Source organism: Leguminivora glycinivorella, chromosome 19 (assembly GCF_023078275.1).
Source record: "Leguminivora glycinivorella isolate SPB_JAAS2020 chromosome 19, LegGlyc_1.1, whole genome shotgun sequence".
Taxonomy (NCBI): Eukaryota; Metazoa; Arthropoda; class Insecta; order Lepidoptera; family Tortricidae; genus Leguminivora; species Leguminivora glycinivorella.
The window spans coordinates 6,177,966-6,191,942 of NC_062989.1; the positions used below are offsets into that span (position 1 = coordinate 6,177,966).

Consider the following 13,977-nt stretch of genomic DNA (forward strand, 5'->3'; position numbering starts at 1 on the left):
TACTAACAGAAAAACGTAACAATAATTCCGAAGTAAACCCATATTTACTCTAGTAACATTTGTTCTACTTGCTATCGGTTCGCAGACTCGTTGCATCATCGATTTAGGTAATTTTTTGAGTATTTTCTCGTAATTTTGTGCATTTATTAACACATAACAATCATTACGGTGAGACAGTGTAGTGTGCAGCTAGTTTAGTGTCTTCAGTGTAGCGTCATACGTCTGTTTTTTTCATTTTTAGGCATAATGGCTGAGAAGATCATTCCTGTGGTTAAGGCCGACGAGGGTGAAGAAGAAGAAATGGTCGATCCCCAGAAGGAATTGCGGGTACAGTTCACTGACATTGTAACATAAATACTTTTTTGTAACCCTTGTTGCTAAAAGTTCATAACCTAACCCTGATGACCACCCCACTAGTCCCTCAAAGACCCTGAATCAATTTAGTCTGGGAGGAGAATCTAATATTCAAGATAACTGTCCTGGGCATATAGATTCATACCAGATGCCAGCATGAAATCTCAAGTCTTTGGGATAATAGCAAACCTGGAGTGCAGTGAAGGATTCTAGTAACTTTTTAACATTAGGATAGTGTACACCATTTCATCAATCAATCACCAACACTTTATTGTAACCTGTAATGCCTATATGTATACAAGATATTGCAGAATGTTTACACTGGGTATAAATACACGTTATGGTAAATATGTAGCACACAGAACTAGTCATTAGTGCCCATACAATAAGAATGACCTAGGCTAAATATGCTTGCCGCAGCAGTTACTTTATAATTGAATAGATATATCCTATGCTCAGTAAAGGATTCTGGCTGCCATCCTGGAGTTTAATTTTACCCACTATATAAGAAGAAAATTCATTCTAATTCAAATCAATAATTGATCGCTTAACTTCAAAACTGGGTAAATCGTTCTGCTATAAGGTTGATTATCTTTCAGATCATATTATGTTTTTTATATATTCAACTTTAAAGCAGAATGGATTTACCCAGGTTTGAAGTTAAGCGACACTAATTGTTTTACACCATAGATAGAGGTGATTTTACATTATTCTAAAGTTCGAATTGAAACAAATGAACTGCAACTCAGTTTTTTTTTTGTGTTAATATGGCATCCCTTAGCCTAATCTCAAAGAAATATAATAACCCAAATGTTTTCTTGTGTTTTATAACTAAAACATGTAATGATTGACACTAAATAAAACATTTTACCTTTCTAGGAGACCTGCTCCCAAAAGCCAGATGCACAGAACCTCTGGGGCAAGTACCAAGAATGCACAGATCGCGTCAGCTCTCGCTCCAAGACCACAGAGACCTGTGAGGAGGAACTCATTGACTACCTGCACGTCCTTGACAAGTGCGTCACCAAGGACCTCTTCAAGAGGCTAAAGTAAATCTAGAAATAAGTTCTGCCCTATCGCAAAACAAATAGATTTTATTTTCAAGGAATGTTCTGTCAATACCTTGGTGTCTTGCTGGTGCAGATGTTAGAGTTTTAGTAAATTATTTTAACATGTTCAATGTGGGAGAATTGACAGTTAATGTTGTTTATTTGTAAATAAATAATCACAGTTAAATATTTTGTGTTTTACTTATGAAAATAATGAAAGACAAGTTAAGGCATATAAAATTTTATTATTACAGCAATAATAGTTTGGACGAAAACAATAATTCATTCGATAAAATATAAGAAGCTCTATAAAAATTAAACAAAGCAAGTTTCAAGAATGGCACACATTCAATAGCTTAGATAAATAAATTTACTATATAGGTGTCTATTTTTGACCTTCACAGAAGCTGTTATTAGCTAAATGTGTAGAATAACAGCTGTCCTGAAGCATTCGGACGCCAAATAAATGTATGGTCAAAGATATATGTAATTGCAAAGTACAGCCTCTGACAAAATCCTATTATCCTTATCTTATCCTACTGTGTTCATAAGAATATAATTGCCAAAAATACAAGTTTTACTTGCACAAAATGCTAAAATTGGAATGTGTAGATAATTAATCAGTGACATTAAAATATAAAGAAATTATAAGAGCATTCAATATTGGACACAACAATATAATGTCTAGAAATAATAAAATTAATTGTGTCAAAATCTTATTACTAACAATGTAAATAAAATATGTATCAAAAATTGACTTTGTATACAATAATAATGTTTTTAACGGCGCAACGTTCGATAAGTGGAGAGAAGTGAAACCAAACCATGCATATATATCTTCCAGAGGTTCCTTATGTTACGTATTATACTATCAATCAGTACAGATATAGTGCGAAAAGATTTGCTTTCGTTATTACGGAAACGTACGAACGTGTCATGCTATTTCAGTCAGTCTCAGTACAAGATGTAGTGACATTGACTGAACTAGCATGACAAATACGAACGTTTCCGGAAAAATACGAAGGAAACCCTTTTCGCACTACATCTGTATATTGACTTCATGTACACAATAAAGGGAGCTCCATTTCATTAACCTATACGGCTTCCACGAGTTTGACAGACATTTTCTTTTTCGTAATTTTACTTTCTTTGCATCTTGCTCGCACTAATAACCTTGTATGAACGAGACCCATAAAAAGTAAGTCATTCACACGGTAGCGAATTAGCGTGAAGCTCGTGAGGTTCAGTAGCCTCAATACAAAGTATCAATGCTAAATGCTTCACGTTTATATCGGTAAGTTCATTTTGGAGCTTCGTAAGTCAAATTACTGACTACATATCTTATGCCACTATCAATATCATCATAAATACAAAGTTACAATTTTGATTCCTATAAGTATAATAATTTGAACTTAAATCTAAACGAAAATATAAGCACGCTCTATCAGACTTTGGCATAGTGAAATTGCGTTCCATCTACATTTGGAACACAATTTGCCAACAATGAGGCACTATTTTATTTATATTTTTAATCTATTCCACACAACTTGACAGTTTAAGAGTATCACTGATGAAAATGCTAAAATAATAATAAAAGAAAAGTATTTCTTGACCACATAATAATTTGTTGCAAAACTTGCAAACATATATGTATATCACATAATGTACCAATGTAGTATCAACGCAATACAAATTATATCACTTATATCGATAAAAAATACTGGCAGTACTACATTCACCACTATCTAAATCATTTTGTGACAGTATTTCACACAAAACATAGTATTGCTACTTTTCAGTACGAAATTAGTAGTAGGTACTTGTCTACTCGATACTCAAATTTCAACCAAACAGTTAAATACAGCAGCTACTGTCCTGTTGTTGATAAGTTTGACCTCAGTATAAAAGTAATAAGGTTCAATTAAAGATTTGCTCTTCTAAAATGAAGTGAATGAGTCAGTCGAGCCATGAAAATTTATACACTAGTTAGGACTTTATAATATTAAATCGGGAACTGTATTATTTTCGTCGGCCAACTTTAACATAAAACCACATTAAAGTGTAGGTAGTAAAAATGTGGATATATTGCGTTTATAACTTCGCTACACTTATGGCGCCTGTGTATTTTTTATACGAGTGCTGCATACGCGAATCCGTAGCAATAAAGGTTAAGAAAGGGTATTTCGACTATGAAACTTGTGGGAATCCAATCATACGCTTTATGTCTTACGACCTCTACAAACGTCACCGATAAGCAGCAGAATTGCAGCATTAGACCGATTGACTATATAAAATCGCACGCGATTTTTTGCACCGTCTGTAGAAGCCTTAGCAATCAATATCGTCGCCACTGTTGCCAATATGGCGGCACTAACTGGCACCCACTTGGAGAACTTTGAAGCATATCTCGCACACTCGTTGCGGTTTGTTCATACCGAACTTCAGTATGGGGACGTCTTGGTTCGAACATTTGTTGCACAGCATTCGGCCGCAGTGACGACTGGAATAAAAATAAATGAATTAAATAATGTTACTGATATTTGATCTCACCCCTAGTGGCCTATTTCTCAAAGTTACAAAATATAACGTCGATCCGACCGAACGCCCATTTAGGCCATACACTAACGTGTCAAATAAAGTTACCAGTGGTGCTTCCTCATGGTGAGCGTGAACTTTGTGCCGCACTCTTGGCACAGGTCGCTCTCGGCCCACGGCGCCTCCGCTGGCAGCGCGTCTAGCAACCGGTGGAGCAGCTGCTTTGTCGCCACCTGGAGAATAAACCAGTCATTAAATGTAAAATGTAACCTTTAGCTATTTGTCGGAACGGAAATCCAGAATTCCAGATCTTAAACAAGAAACGTTGATGTCCCGTAGTATATAGTTCCCGCAAATCCCGCAGTGGAACAGGTCTGAATTTATTTGTCAGAAAAATATAGTTCTAGCAACTTTAACCCTTTGAATGTTAAAGATGTCGATAACGCCTGTAACTAGATACAGCTCAAGTCAACCTATGGTAATCGTAACGTTCGAAAGGTGATGAATGATCAAAAATGACAACTGAATGGGAAAGAAGTATGGGCTCCGAAGTTTTCAGTGAAAATAACCGGATTTGACTGACCTGATAATTAAATATAGAAACGCCATCTTTATTCTCCTGAGCCAGACACGCGCCGGCGCGCACCAGCACCCTGCACATCGCCGCCTGCCCGTTCATATACGCCAGCAGGAGCGGAGTGTTGCCCTGGGGGATACACAAAACATGTTAGGTATAAACTTTATTCGTTGATTGTACTTTTGTTTCCACACACAACGACTAGGTATACCTACATAGAGACCACTGTCACACAGAGTTCCTATGGTCACATTCTGCCTCCATCCGAATCACACCATTTTCAGCTTAGTTATTAACCAGAAAGTCCAAGATTTGACACGTATAAACAAAGTTTCTATACTTAAGTCTTTAGCCACGTCTGTATCATTGCAAGTTACATAAAATCGGTCTAATCGAAAAGAACCTTTTTTTAAAATTATGAATGGGCTTACTCTTGACCACAGACTACCCAAAGGCAAAGGCGTGGCCTACGATGGAGTGAGCTCGCTAATGACTAGACTAGGTTTATATTTGACATGGTGTACCTGCAAGTCCGTCCTGTTGATGGGATAGTCTGGCATCAGCTCAATGAATATTTCGCAGATCGCTGCGGCGTTGTCCTTCTTGCACCAGGCCAACTCGTGCAAGGGGTTGCGACCTGCAATACAAAATTATCTTAACATATGTAGGTACGGAAGTTGGTCAGGTTGTAGTAATCATCATCTCTTTGCTGGTGACTCCTTCCCGAGCAGAATCGATTAGGCTTGAAGGTCTATTGCGTGCTGCATCTTGTAATAACTTGTGGCATGTGACTCAAGTTCTGCCGCCGCTCAGCAGAGATGATATGATGTTAATGTCTTGTAAGGTCACCATAGAAGGTTGCCGCACTCGGTACCACTGCTCAGCAACTTGAGGTTAACAGCAGCCGCGTCCACATCAGAGTCGGCGAGCTGCGCGCGTGCGGCGGCCGCATGTTCTTCACAGGCGCACACATGTAAGGCCGTTTTCACATTATCCTATCCGATACCGGATGTCGGAAGGATTTCAATGGAAAAAATCCAAGATGGCGCCTGTAATGTATGGGATGTCGGTCTGACATCCGATATCGGATCGGGTAATGTGAAAACGCACTAACACGTTGTCGCCGACAGCGCCGCACGAGGCACCACCACAAAGGACTCGATGTCGCTGTAAGGTCACGTGACTCACCCTTGAGGTTAACAGCAGCCGCATCAACATCAGAGTCGGCGAGCAGCGCGCGTGCGGCGGCCGCATGACCTTCACGGGCACAGACATGTAACGCGTTGTCGCCGGCCGCGTCGACCGCGCCGCACTCGGCGCCGCCGCTCAGAAGAGCCGAGACGATGTTGGCGTGACCGGCGCTGGCGGCCACGTGGAGAGCCGTGCGTCTGTGCAAGGGGTGGTATGGTTAATGCTCGTAACAAAGGGGTTGACCGGAAAATCAGAAACAAAAGAAGGAATAATCAAAAAGTAGAAAAAACCGGCCAAGAGCGTGTCGGGCCACGCTCAGTGTAGAGTTCCGTAGTTTTCCGTAATTTTTTCAAAAACTACTGAACCTATCAAGTTCAAAACAATTTTCCTAGAAAGTCTTTTATAAAGTTCTACTTTTGTGAATTTTTTCATATTTTTTAAACATATGGTTCAAAAGTTAGAGGGGGGGGGGACGCACTTTTTTTTTCCTTTAGGAGCGATTATTTCCGAAAATATTAATATTATCAAAAAACGATCTTAGTAAACCCTTACTCATTTTTAAATACCTATCCAACAATATATCACACGTCGGGGTTGGAATGAAAAAAAAAAATCAGCCCCCACTTTACATGTAGGGGGGGTACCCTAACAAAACATTTTTATCCATTTTTTATTTTTGCACTTTGTTGGCGTGAATGATATACATATTGGTACCAAATTTCAGTTTTCTAGTGCTTACGGTTTCTGAGATTATCCGCGGACGGACGGACGGACAGACAGACATGGCGAAACTATAAGGGTTCCTGTTCCTAGTTGGCTACGGAACCCTAAAAAGAACTAGAATATGTTTACTATTTCCGTAGCTGCTAACTACCAGAAAAACCAAATTCTCTTGAGACAAAAATTAAAGCTAAAACTGTCATTGTCTACTATAAACTACGAGTATCAAAGGTAAGTATCAACTATCAAAATGAAGGAGGTAGTCCAGATCCGGACAGCCCACCTATTTAATTCACCCTGAGTTTTTTTAAGCTGCAATTTCAAAACCTGTTAATCTCTAATTAGTGACCTCTGAACTAGCCCATGACTCGTATTGTATTGTGAGCAGGTGACTTACTTCTGAGCATCCCGATCGTTGGGCCTCGCGCCAGCTAGCAACAGACTTCGAAGCAGCACTTCGTTGCCCACCGCGGCCGCCAGGTGCAAGGGCGGCGCTAGCGTGCTGCTGTCCTGTTACGAATATTTTTTTATTATTTTTAGTTCACTTTATGTTCTGCACACTATAGTAACTAAGCATGCATTCGTTCTTCTGAAATTCGTAAAGGAACTAGACTTGTGTGACATTTTTATTTTTATCCCACACTCTATCAAATCAGTATGTACAAAGACTTCGTGTCGCATTAGAAAGTAAGATAAGCAATTTCTATATGGTTGCACGTCTCAACATTACGATTCATAGACAATGTAGACTCGTAATGTCAGGAATTTTGGATGTCATCCGTTCGCAATTGCAATTATTGATGAAAATCTTTTTAGAAATGATATTTTTCAGTGGTTTTTTGAATACTTTGTGAATTTCTTTAAATATATAATAAGATTTTAAGTGATTATCAATGTGTAATTCCAGAGAAAAGTGAGATAATGTTTTCCAGCAGTGTTTGTTTACATGATAGGACAAGTAAAGATGAATCCACTTTACCTGTATGCGCGAGTTGACGTCCACTTCGACGGAAAGCAGGAACATTACGCTCTCCATGTCGCACTTCTGTATGGCCACATGGAGGAAATTCCGCCCTTTCTTGTCCACCTGTTCACATGAAGCTGATTAGTTTCTATAGGTTACTGTAATTTTACCATGCGAGCGTGTAACAGACAACAGTTGTTAGTTTTAGGTTGTTCATTTATCTGGAGGTTTATGTAACTGACAGATATGGCCCGATTTGAGAAAGACTGTGTAGTCCTAAAAGTGCAAATAAATCGAAATAGAATGAATAGGATTTTTATAGTTCAGAAAGCAATGATGAAAAATTTAATATCACCTAGAAACAAAGTTCGATATCACCGCACCTTTTTCTGTAAGTTTTGAACCGTTTTTTTCTTAGAAGCTATACGGATGTTAGAAATCTTTGCTGCCTATCTTAAAATATCTACATCTAGATATGTTACCAAGGCATATTATAGGGCAATTTCTGGTTCATACTTTGAAGCTACAAGTGGAAGGCCTTTTTATTAGAAGAAATGACGAATCGAAATTGTTTTTTTAATTATGGTGTCAGAAATGAAATGTAAAATAAAACCTTAGAATAAGACCAAAATTCATAATTATTAATTTTATCGTAAAGTGCACTAATAGTTAAACATAATAAACATATTTCCATACCTGTTCAGCCGCGGACGGATTCTTAGTAAGTATAGCCTGCGCAGCCTTATTATTCCTAGCGGTGAGCGCGGCCGCGAACGGCGACACGCCCTTGTTGTCCCTCGCCGACAAGTCTATACCCGGCTGCGAGAGAAGGAGAGAGATGATGCCCTCGTGCTGGTTCTCGATCGCGATGTGGAGGGGCGTCTTGCCTTCCGCGTCCTTGGAATTAATGTTGGCGCCGTGTTCTAGTAGAGTCTGTCAATAAACAAGATGTGTAATTAGAACCTAACAAACACTAGGCGCAGTATAATATGGTGGCTTGACACCCAAGTAATCACTAATCATCATTAAGGATCTGACAGCGCCCTAAAAATAGACGGTCAACTAAATCTTGGACCTAAAAATGGCGCGAAGTTGAAATTGAACCTTCGCTCTTATATTTTCAATAACTTTTAGGAGTTGTGGCTCGTCGATGATTCCACCAACACCAAGGTTTAGGAAAATTCCCTCACGCGTCATATTGCCTAGCGACTAGCGACAATGCTCATTTACTGTCAACCAAATCTTGGGACTAAAAAAAGCACGGCCAATTGTCTTCATAAAAGGGGTGCTTTTTTATGAAGACAATAGGCCGTGAGTCCTTAATTTTTCAATTTTTCCGCCTTTTTTTAGTCCCAAGATTTGGTTGACAGTCTATAGTTATGAGCATTACCACACAAAGACAGAAGCGTCGCTAGGCAATATGACGCGTGAGGGAATTGTCTCCTTTAGCCAGCGTGGCTGATCGTTTTGTGTAGACTACGGCTATTGGCGTTCAAAGTAAGCGTGTCGGGAAAAGAGCGTCGGTACATAGATTCTAGTTACCTGTATAACATCAGTGAGCCCCCAGGTGCAGCACAGATGCAGCGGCGACTGCTTTTCATTAGCCACATCAGCGCCTTCACCCGCGGCGCCGGCGCGGCGAGACGACTCCACGTCACAACCCGAGCGGATCAGGAACGTCGCTAGGTTTTCCTTGTTTTCATCGATAGCTCTGGAAAACCGTTGATGATCTATATTTTTGCCAAACAAATAATTAAAAAAAATATTGGGAACACTTTACACAGATCAACTTAGCCCCGAACTAAGCAAAGCTTGTACTATGGGTGCTAAGCGACGATATATACACATACTTACCGGGATTCGAACCCAGGTCCGCGGCTTAGCAGGCAGGGTCACTACCGACTGAGCCAGACCGGTCGTTAAACGAGTCCTTTAATTTCACTTTGTGTCTGCAACATTTGCTTAGCACCTTTATATAAATGGTAACATAACTCTGCAGTTAGTATGTACTAAACACATGTACCTAGATGAAATCGGTCTTACTTGTGTAGTAGCGTTTGCAAGCAGCCATCAGGCCCTGGTCCCCAACAGTCAGCATCAGCGCCATTTCGTACGAGAATCTAAGAAAAAACAATAAGGTAATTAACTTTATTGTAAACTCATAAGGTTAATACGAAGGCATACATAAAAACAAGCGATTGCAGTCGTGGCCACGAAGTTATAGTAACATATTACCTTATTAGAAGTCTTTATGGTTCAACTTATTTATGTCCAGATCCAAGGAGCTGCCCTTAGAGGCTGAGCGTAATGTCAGCGCGGTGAACGAGATCAGGCGATTGAAGTTCGTTCCAAAGCGAACTTAAAATAGTACATTGTGCAACAAGGGAGGTAAGGGGGTCATTAAATACGAGTGTCGTGATATAGTATTTAATATCCTTACCTCCTGAGTTACACACAATGTTTTTCATCACATTTGAGAGAAAAATAAAAAAAAAATCATACGGCAAAACCTTCAACGCAAAGACCAGTAGTGTATCTTCATCTATATCAGATTATTCACATTAAATTCCATTATTTTTGATAACAAACACTTTTTGAACGAAAAGAAACACGAAAATCCTGCATATAAATTAAATGCAATGTTCAAAAAAGCATATAAATCATGTAATTGAACTAAATTTTTACTTATTTATCATTCATTCATTAATTTTGATCTGTTGTACTCTCCGTTGCTAGGCAACGGTGGGCGCCTCGCGCTGGCACGCGGTCAAGCGCGAGTCGAGAACATATTGTCAGATTGTAAATTATTACGATTTATCTGAGTTAAATTTACGAAATAAATGCAAAACCTTGGGAATAAAATAGTACATTATGCTTCAGTACACGTAGACGCAATGAGACCTTTAAACAACAAATGTGATGAAAAAAGATTGAACTTACACTGGCAACTTCTTCCTGCCCGGAATCCAGGGCTGCCCACAGAGGCGGCACTCCGTTGGCATCGAGGCGGCTCATGTCGACGCCTCGCACGCACAGCGCTTCCACCACGAGCCCGAGGCGGCAATGGATGGCGAGCTGTAGAGGCGTTTCGCCGGCTTCCGTTCTGTGAACACATTTTATATTAGAATATTTACAATTTTAACTATAAAACTCCCGTGAGACTCATACATATTTAAAAATATTTTAAGCGGGTTACTCACGTATTAAGTCGATATAGCGTTCGACATGTTTCGGCTCAATTTCGAGAGCCTTTCTCAAGAGTAGCGACACCCCGCCTTTACATGTCGAGAGCGCGACGCATACACCGCGGAGCGCGGAGCGGTATGCGTCGCGCTCTCGACATGTAAAGGCGGGGTGTCGCTACTCTTGAGAAAGGCTCTCGAAATTGAGCCGAAACATGTCGAACGCTATATCGACTTAATACGTGAGTAACCCGCTTAAAATATTTTTAAATAGAATATTTACGATTTTTTTTATGGCGGACAAACGATATTTTCAGAATGATAGCTAGTCTGATATTGGTACAATGATACTCGTGATCAGAGCAACGACAATGTGATCAGGGTACGTAGTCAATGACAGACCAACGCTGACGATATTATCGTTATCTATCTCTATCGCTCTTCGTATTGGCGCGACAGAGCCAGACTGCGTATCTATCGGCGTCTAACGTCAACAACTGTCATTTGGCTAGATTGGTTGGGAATCTATTAGTTGGCAGGCAAATAATAGGCGAGACGACTAAAAAAACTAATTAGTCCGTCAGTTTGATTATCAATATTATTCTCGTAAATGAAAAATGACGACAGTACAGTGCGTTGAAGTTTCGAGTGACGTCACGCCTAGGTACAATTTTTACTTAGAAGTGACTCCCAAGCCCCCACTCCGGAACTTTGATGCTCTAAATCTTTGTATTTTTCATTAATTAGAAAAAGCGAAAAATACGTGTTCAGCATTTTTGGCCAATCAACTGACGGACTAAACAGAATGCCATTTTTTATGTAGTCGTCATCCCTATTGACTTTGTCGAAATGCTCAAATGTTGATATCGGGCTGCAGCAGCGCGCATCAGTTGACGTCGTTGGTACAGTACAAGGCGATAATTATTGCACATCGGTTTTTGTCTTCGTAGAGCGTTGTCTCTTTCTTACGTATAAAAGGGTTAAAGCGTTTTATAAAAACTTACAAGGAATCCATATCAGCTCCGTGATCCAGCAAGTAGATGGCGGTTTTGGAGTCCTCTTCACGATTGCCTGGTGCAGTACTGTAAAGCCTTTGCCATTGCGCACGTTCGGGTCCGCTCCGGCCTCGATCAGGGGCGCCACTAGGTTTTTGTGTCCTATAGAAATATGAATAGTCAGTTGCTTATTTAATGGATATATTATTATCATGGCAATAACTTTAGCAGTAAAAGATAACATATTTATATTTCCGCTCTTGTGCCACAGGATGGCTGGGCCGGCGGTCTCATGGTTGCGTAGCACCGTTAGGTGGAGTGATGTTTGCTTCTAAATGTGGGTGACTTTAAACTTCAGACAGATCGAGATTATATCTCCCTTTGCAAGTGTTTAAAACAAAACTTCGGATTCGCAAGTCACGTTCGAGCCCATGTACGTCAGAATTTATTAAATACCCGAATTGTCCAGGTGTCGCCGTCGACAGATAAGTGGAGGACATCATCATATCTTCCTTAGTGTTAAGGTTCAGGCAGTAAGCTTACGTTGCTGTTGCTTCTATCTGTTGTTGGCATAAGACTTTCTCATTGCGTTTCTTATGTCCTAGGATCGCTAGGACGTCTATCTCGTTGGTGTTAGGCACCGTTAGGTGGCCGACTTTCGTCTAAAATGATATGATTTTAATTACCTTCCGCCAGGGCAAGGCTGACTGGCGTATCTCCCTCGGAATTCTTCAAGTTGAGGTTAGGCAGTAGACTGACGTTGCTTCTATCAGTGGCTGGCATGTCGCCTTTCTCAATAAGTTTCTTGTGTTCGAGGATGGCTAGGACGGCTGTTTCGTGGTTGCTTAGCACGGCCAGGTGGAGAGGAGTTTGTCTGAAATAAATCCATATTATAAATGGGAAAGTGTGTGTGTCCGTTTGGTTGTCCGTCTTTCACGGCAAAACACAGCGACGAATTGACGTGATTTTTTAGGTGAGGGTAGTTGAAGGGATGGAGAGTGACATAGGCTACTTTTTGTCTCTTTCTAGCGCGAGCGAAGCCGCGGGCAAAAGCTAGTACAATATAAAGAAAGATGCATATTTTTTCGTGCTAATCAGATAGAATGTGCAAACGCCCGCAAACTACTTTTTGTTGTTGCTTTTGTTCAAATGTAATAACAAAACGCCTCCTACGCAATGTATCGCCGTTTTTCGGTGTAACGCTCGAACCCTGTGATGTCAAATACGTGATTAATTAAAGTCAAAAGCGCCGGGCCACGCGATGTGGCCCCTACCAAAAGGTTTATTTACCCGGTTAGGACTTTGTTCCCACAACTTGAAGGTTGTAGAGTCACCTAAGTCGTCGAAACAGCTGCTGTGCTATGGTAATAAATAGTAAAGCCTGTTTCCTCAGCGTCTCAATCGTTTATTTGACCTCCTTCTCCCCATATGACACTGAAAAAGTTGCACATGTAAACAGTATCCTCTTGTTCCCCATACAATGTCTGCAGGTTGGACCTCGCGCTGTGTTCAAGCAGTGAGGCCGTGTTCAAGCAGTGAGGCCGTGAAGCGCGCGAGGCCGTTGGCACAGGCTGCGTGTAATGCTGTGGGGCTCGCTTCGTTAGTGTTGTTCAGTGTTTGTATGCAAGTTGTCTGACCTGTAAACAGTATCTTCTTATTCCCCATACGAGGTCTGCAGGTTGGGCCTCGCGCCGTGTTCAAGCAGTGAGGCCGTGTGGCGCGCGAGGCCGTTGGCACAGGCTGCGTGTGATGCTGTGGGGCCCACTTCGTTAGTGTAGTTCAGTGTTTGTATGCTAGTTGTCTGACCTGTAAACAGTATCCTCTTGTTCCCCATACGATGTCTGCAGGTTGGGCCTCGCGCCGTGTTCAAGCAGTGAGGCCGTCAGTCGCGCGAGGCCGTTAGCGCAGGCTGCGTGTAGCGCTGTGAGGCCCGCCTCGTTTGTATGGTTCAGGTCGCCGTTTAGATGCGCCGTCAGAAATACAGCAGAGTCCTAAAGAAAAGTCAGGATATTTACACTAGTTTATTTCTGTTAATACATTGTTAAAAATGATAACTGCTTTTCAGCCTTTTCAAACCCCGGTTCTTTCATGAAACCCTATTCCGTTTTAAAAGGTCGCTTAAATTTTTCATTTTCCTCTAAATAAAAAGTTAATACGCAGCTACTAAAACCTTTATAATAATGGACCCTGATTAACATTTATCGCGTTTAAGAATAAGGGTGATGTACAGGATTGCAACAACTACCGGGGAATAAAGCTCATGTCACATAGTATGAAGATATGGGAAATAATGGTAGCGAGACGAATAAGAGAAGAGAGTGAGGTAACACAGAACCAATTTGGGTTTATGCCGGGCCGGGGAACCACGGACGCCATATTTTCACTTCGCCAACTATGCGAGAAATACAGA

At 40.8% G+C, this 13,977-nt stretch overlaps 2 protein-coding genes across 2 annotated transcripts in view; one reads left to right on the plus strand and one right to left on the minus strand.

Moving 5' to 3' along the window:
- The first annotated feature begins 41 nt into the window (after nucleotides 1-41).
- LOC125236265 (cytochrome b-c1 complex subunit 6, mitochondrial-like) lies at nucleotides 42-1,592 on the plus strand. Its single transcript, XM_048142977.1, has 3 exons — nucleotides 42-107; nucleotides 242-327; nucleotides 1,234-1,592. The coding sequence occupies exons 2-3, from the start codon at nucleotides 247-249 to the stop codon at nucleotides 1,405-1,407; spliced, it is 255 nt and encodes an 84-aa protein (XP_047998934.1). The 5' UTR covers nucleotides 42-107; nucleotides 242-246; the 3' UTR covers nucleotides 1,408-1,592.
- Nucleotides 1,593-1,628: 36 nt separating this feature from the next.
- LOC125236742 (rabankyrin-5) overlaps nucleotides 1,629-13,977 on the minus strand; it is a 65,728-nt gene continuing 53,379 nt past the window's right edge. The window contains 15 exon segments of the mRNA XM_048143662.1: nucleotides 1,629-3,903; nucleotides 4,047-4,171; nucleotides 4,522-4,644; nucleotides 5,040-5,152; nucleotides 5,704-5,903; nucleotides 6,824-6,936; nucleotides 7,406-7,513; nucleotides 8,087-8,323; nucleotides 8,933-9,101; nucleotides 9,434-9,510; nucleotides 10,331-10,493; nucleotides 11,577-11,637; nucleotides 11,640-11,729; nucleotides 12,254-12,441; nucleotides 13,374-13,558. Of these exon segments, the coding sequence (XP_047999619.1) occupies nucleotides 3,774-3,903; nucleotides 4,047-4,171; nucleotides 4,522-4,644; nucleotides 5,040-5,152; nucleotides 5,704-5,903; nucleotides 6,824-6,936; nucleotides 7,406-7,513; nucleotides 8,087-8,323; nucleotides 8,933-9,101; nucleotides 9,434-9,510; nucleotides 10,331-10,493; nucleotides 11,577-11,637; nucleotides 11,640-11,729; nucleotides 12,254-12,441; nucleotides 13,374-13,558 (2,082 nt within the window). The 3' untranslated portion in view covers nucleotides 1,629-3,773.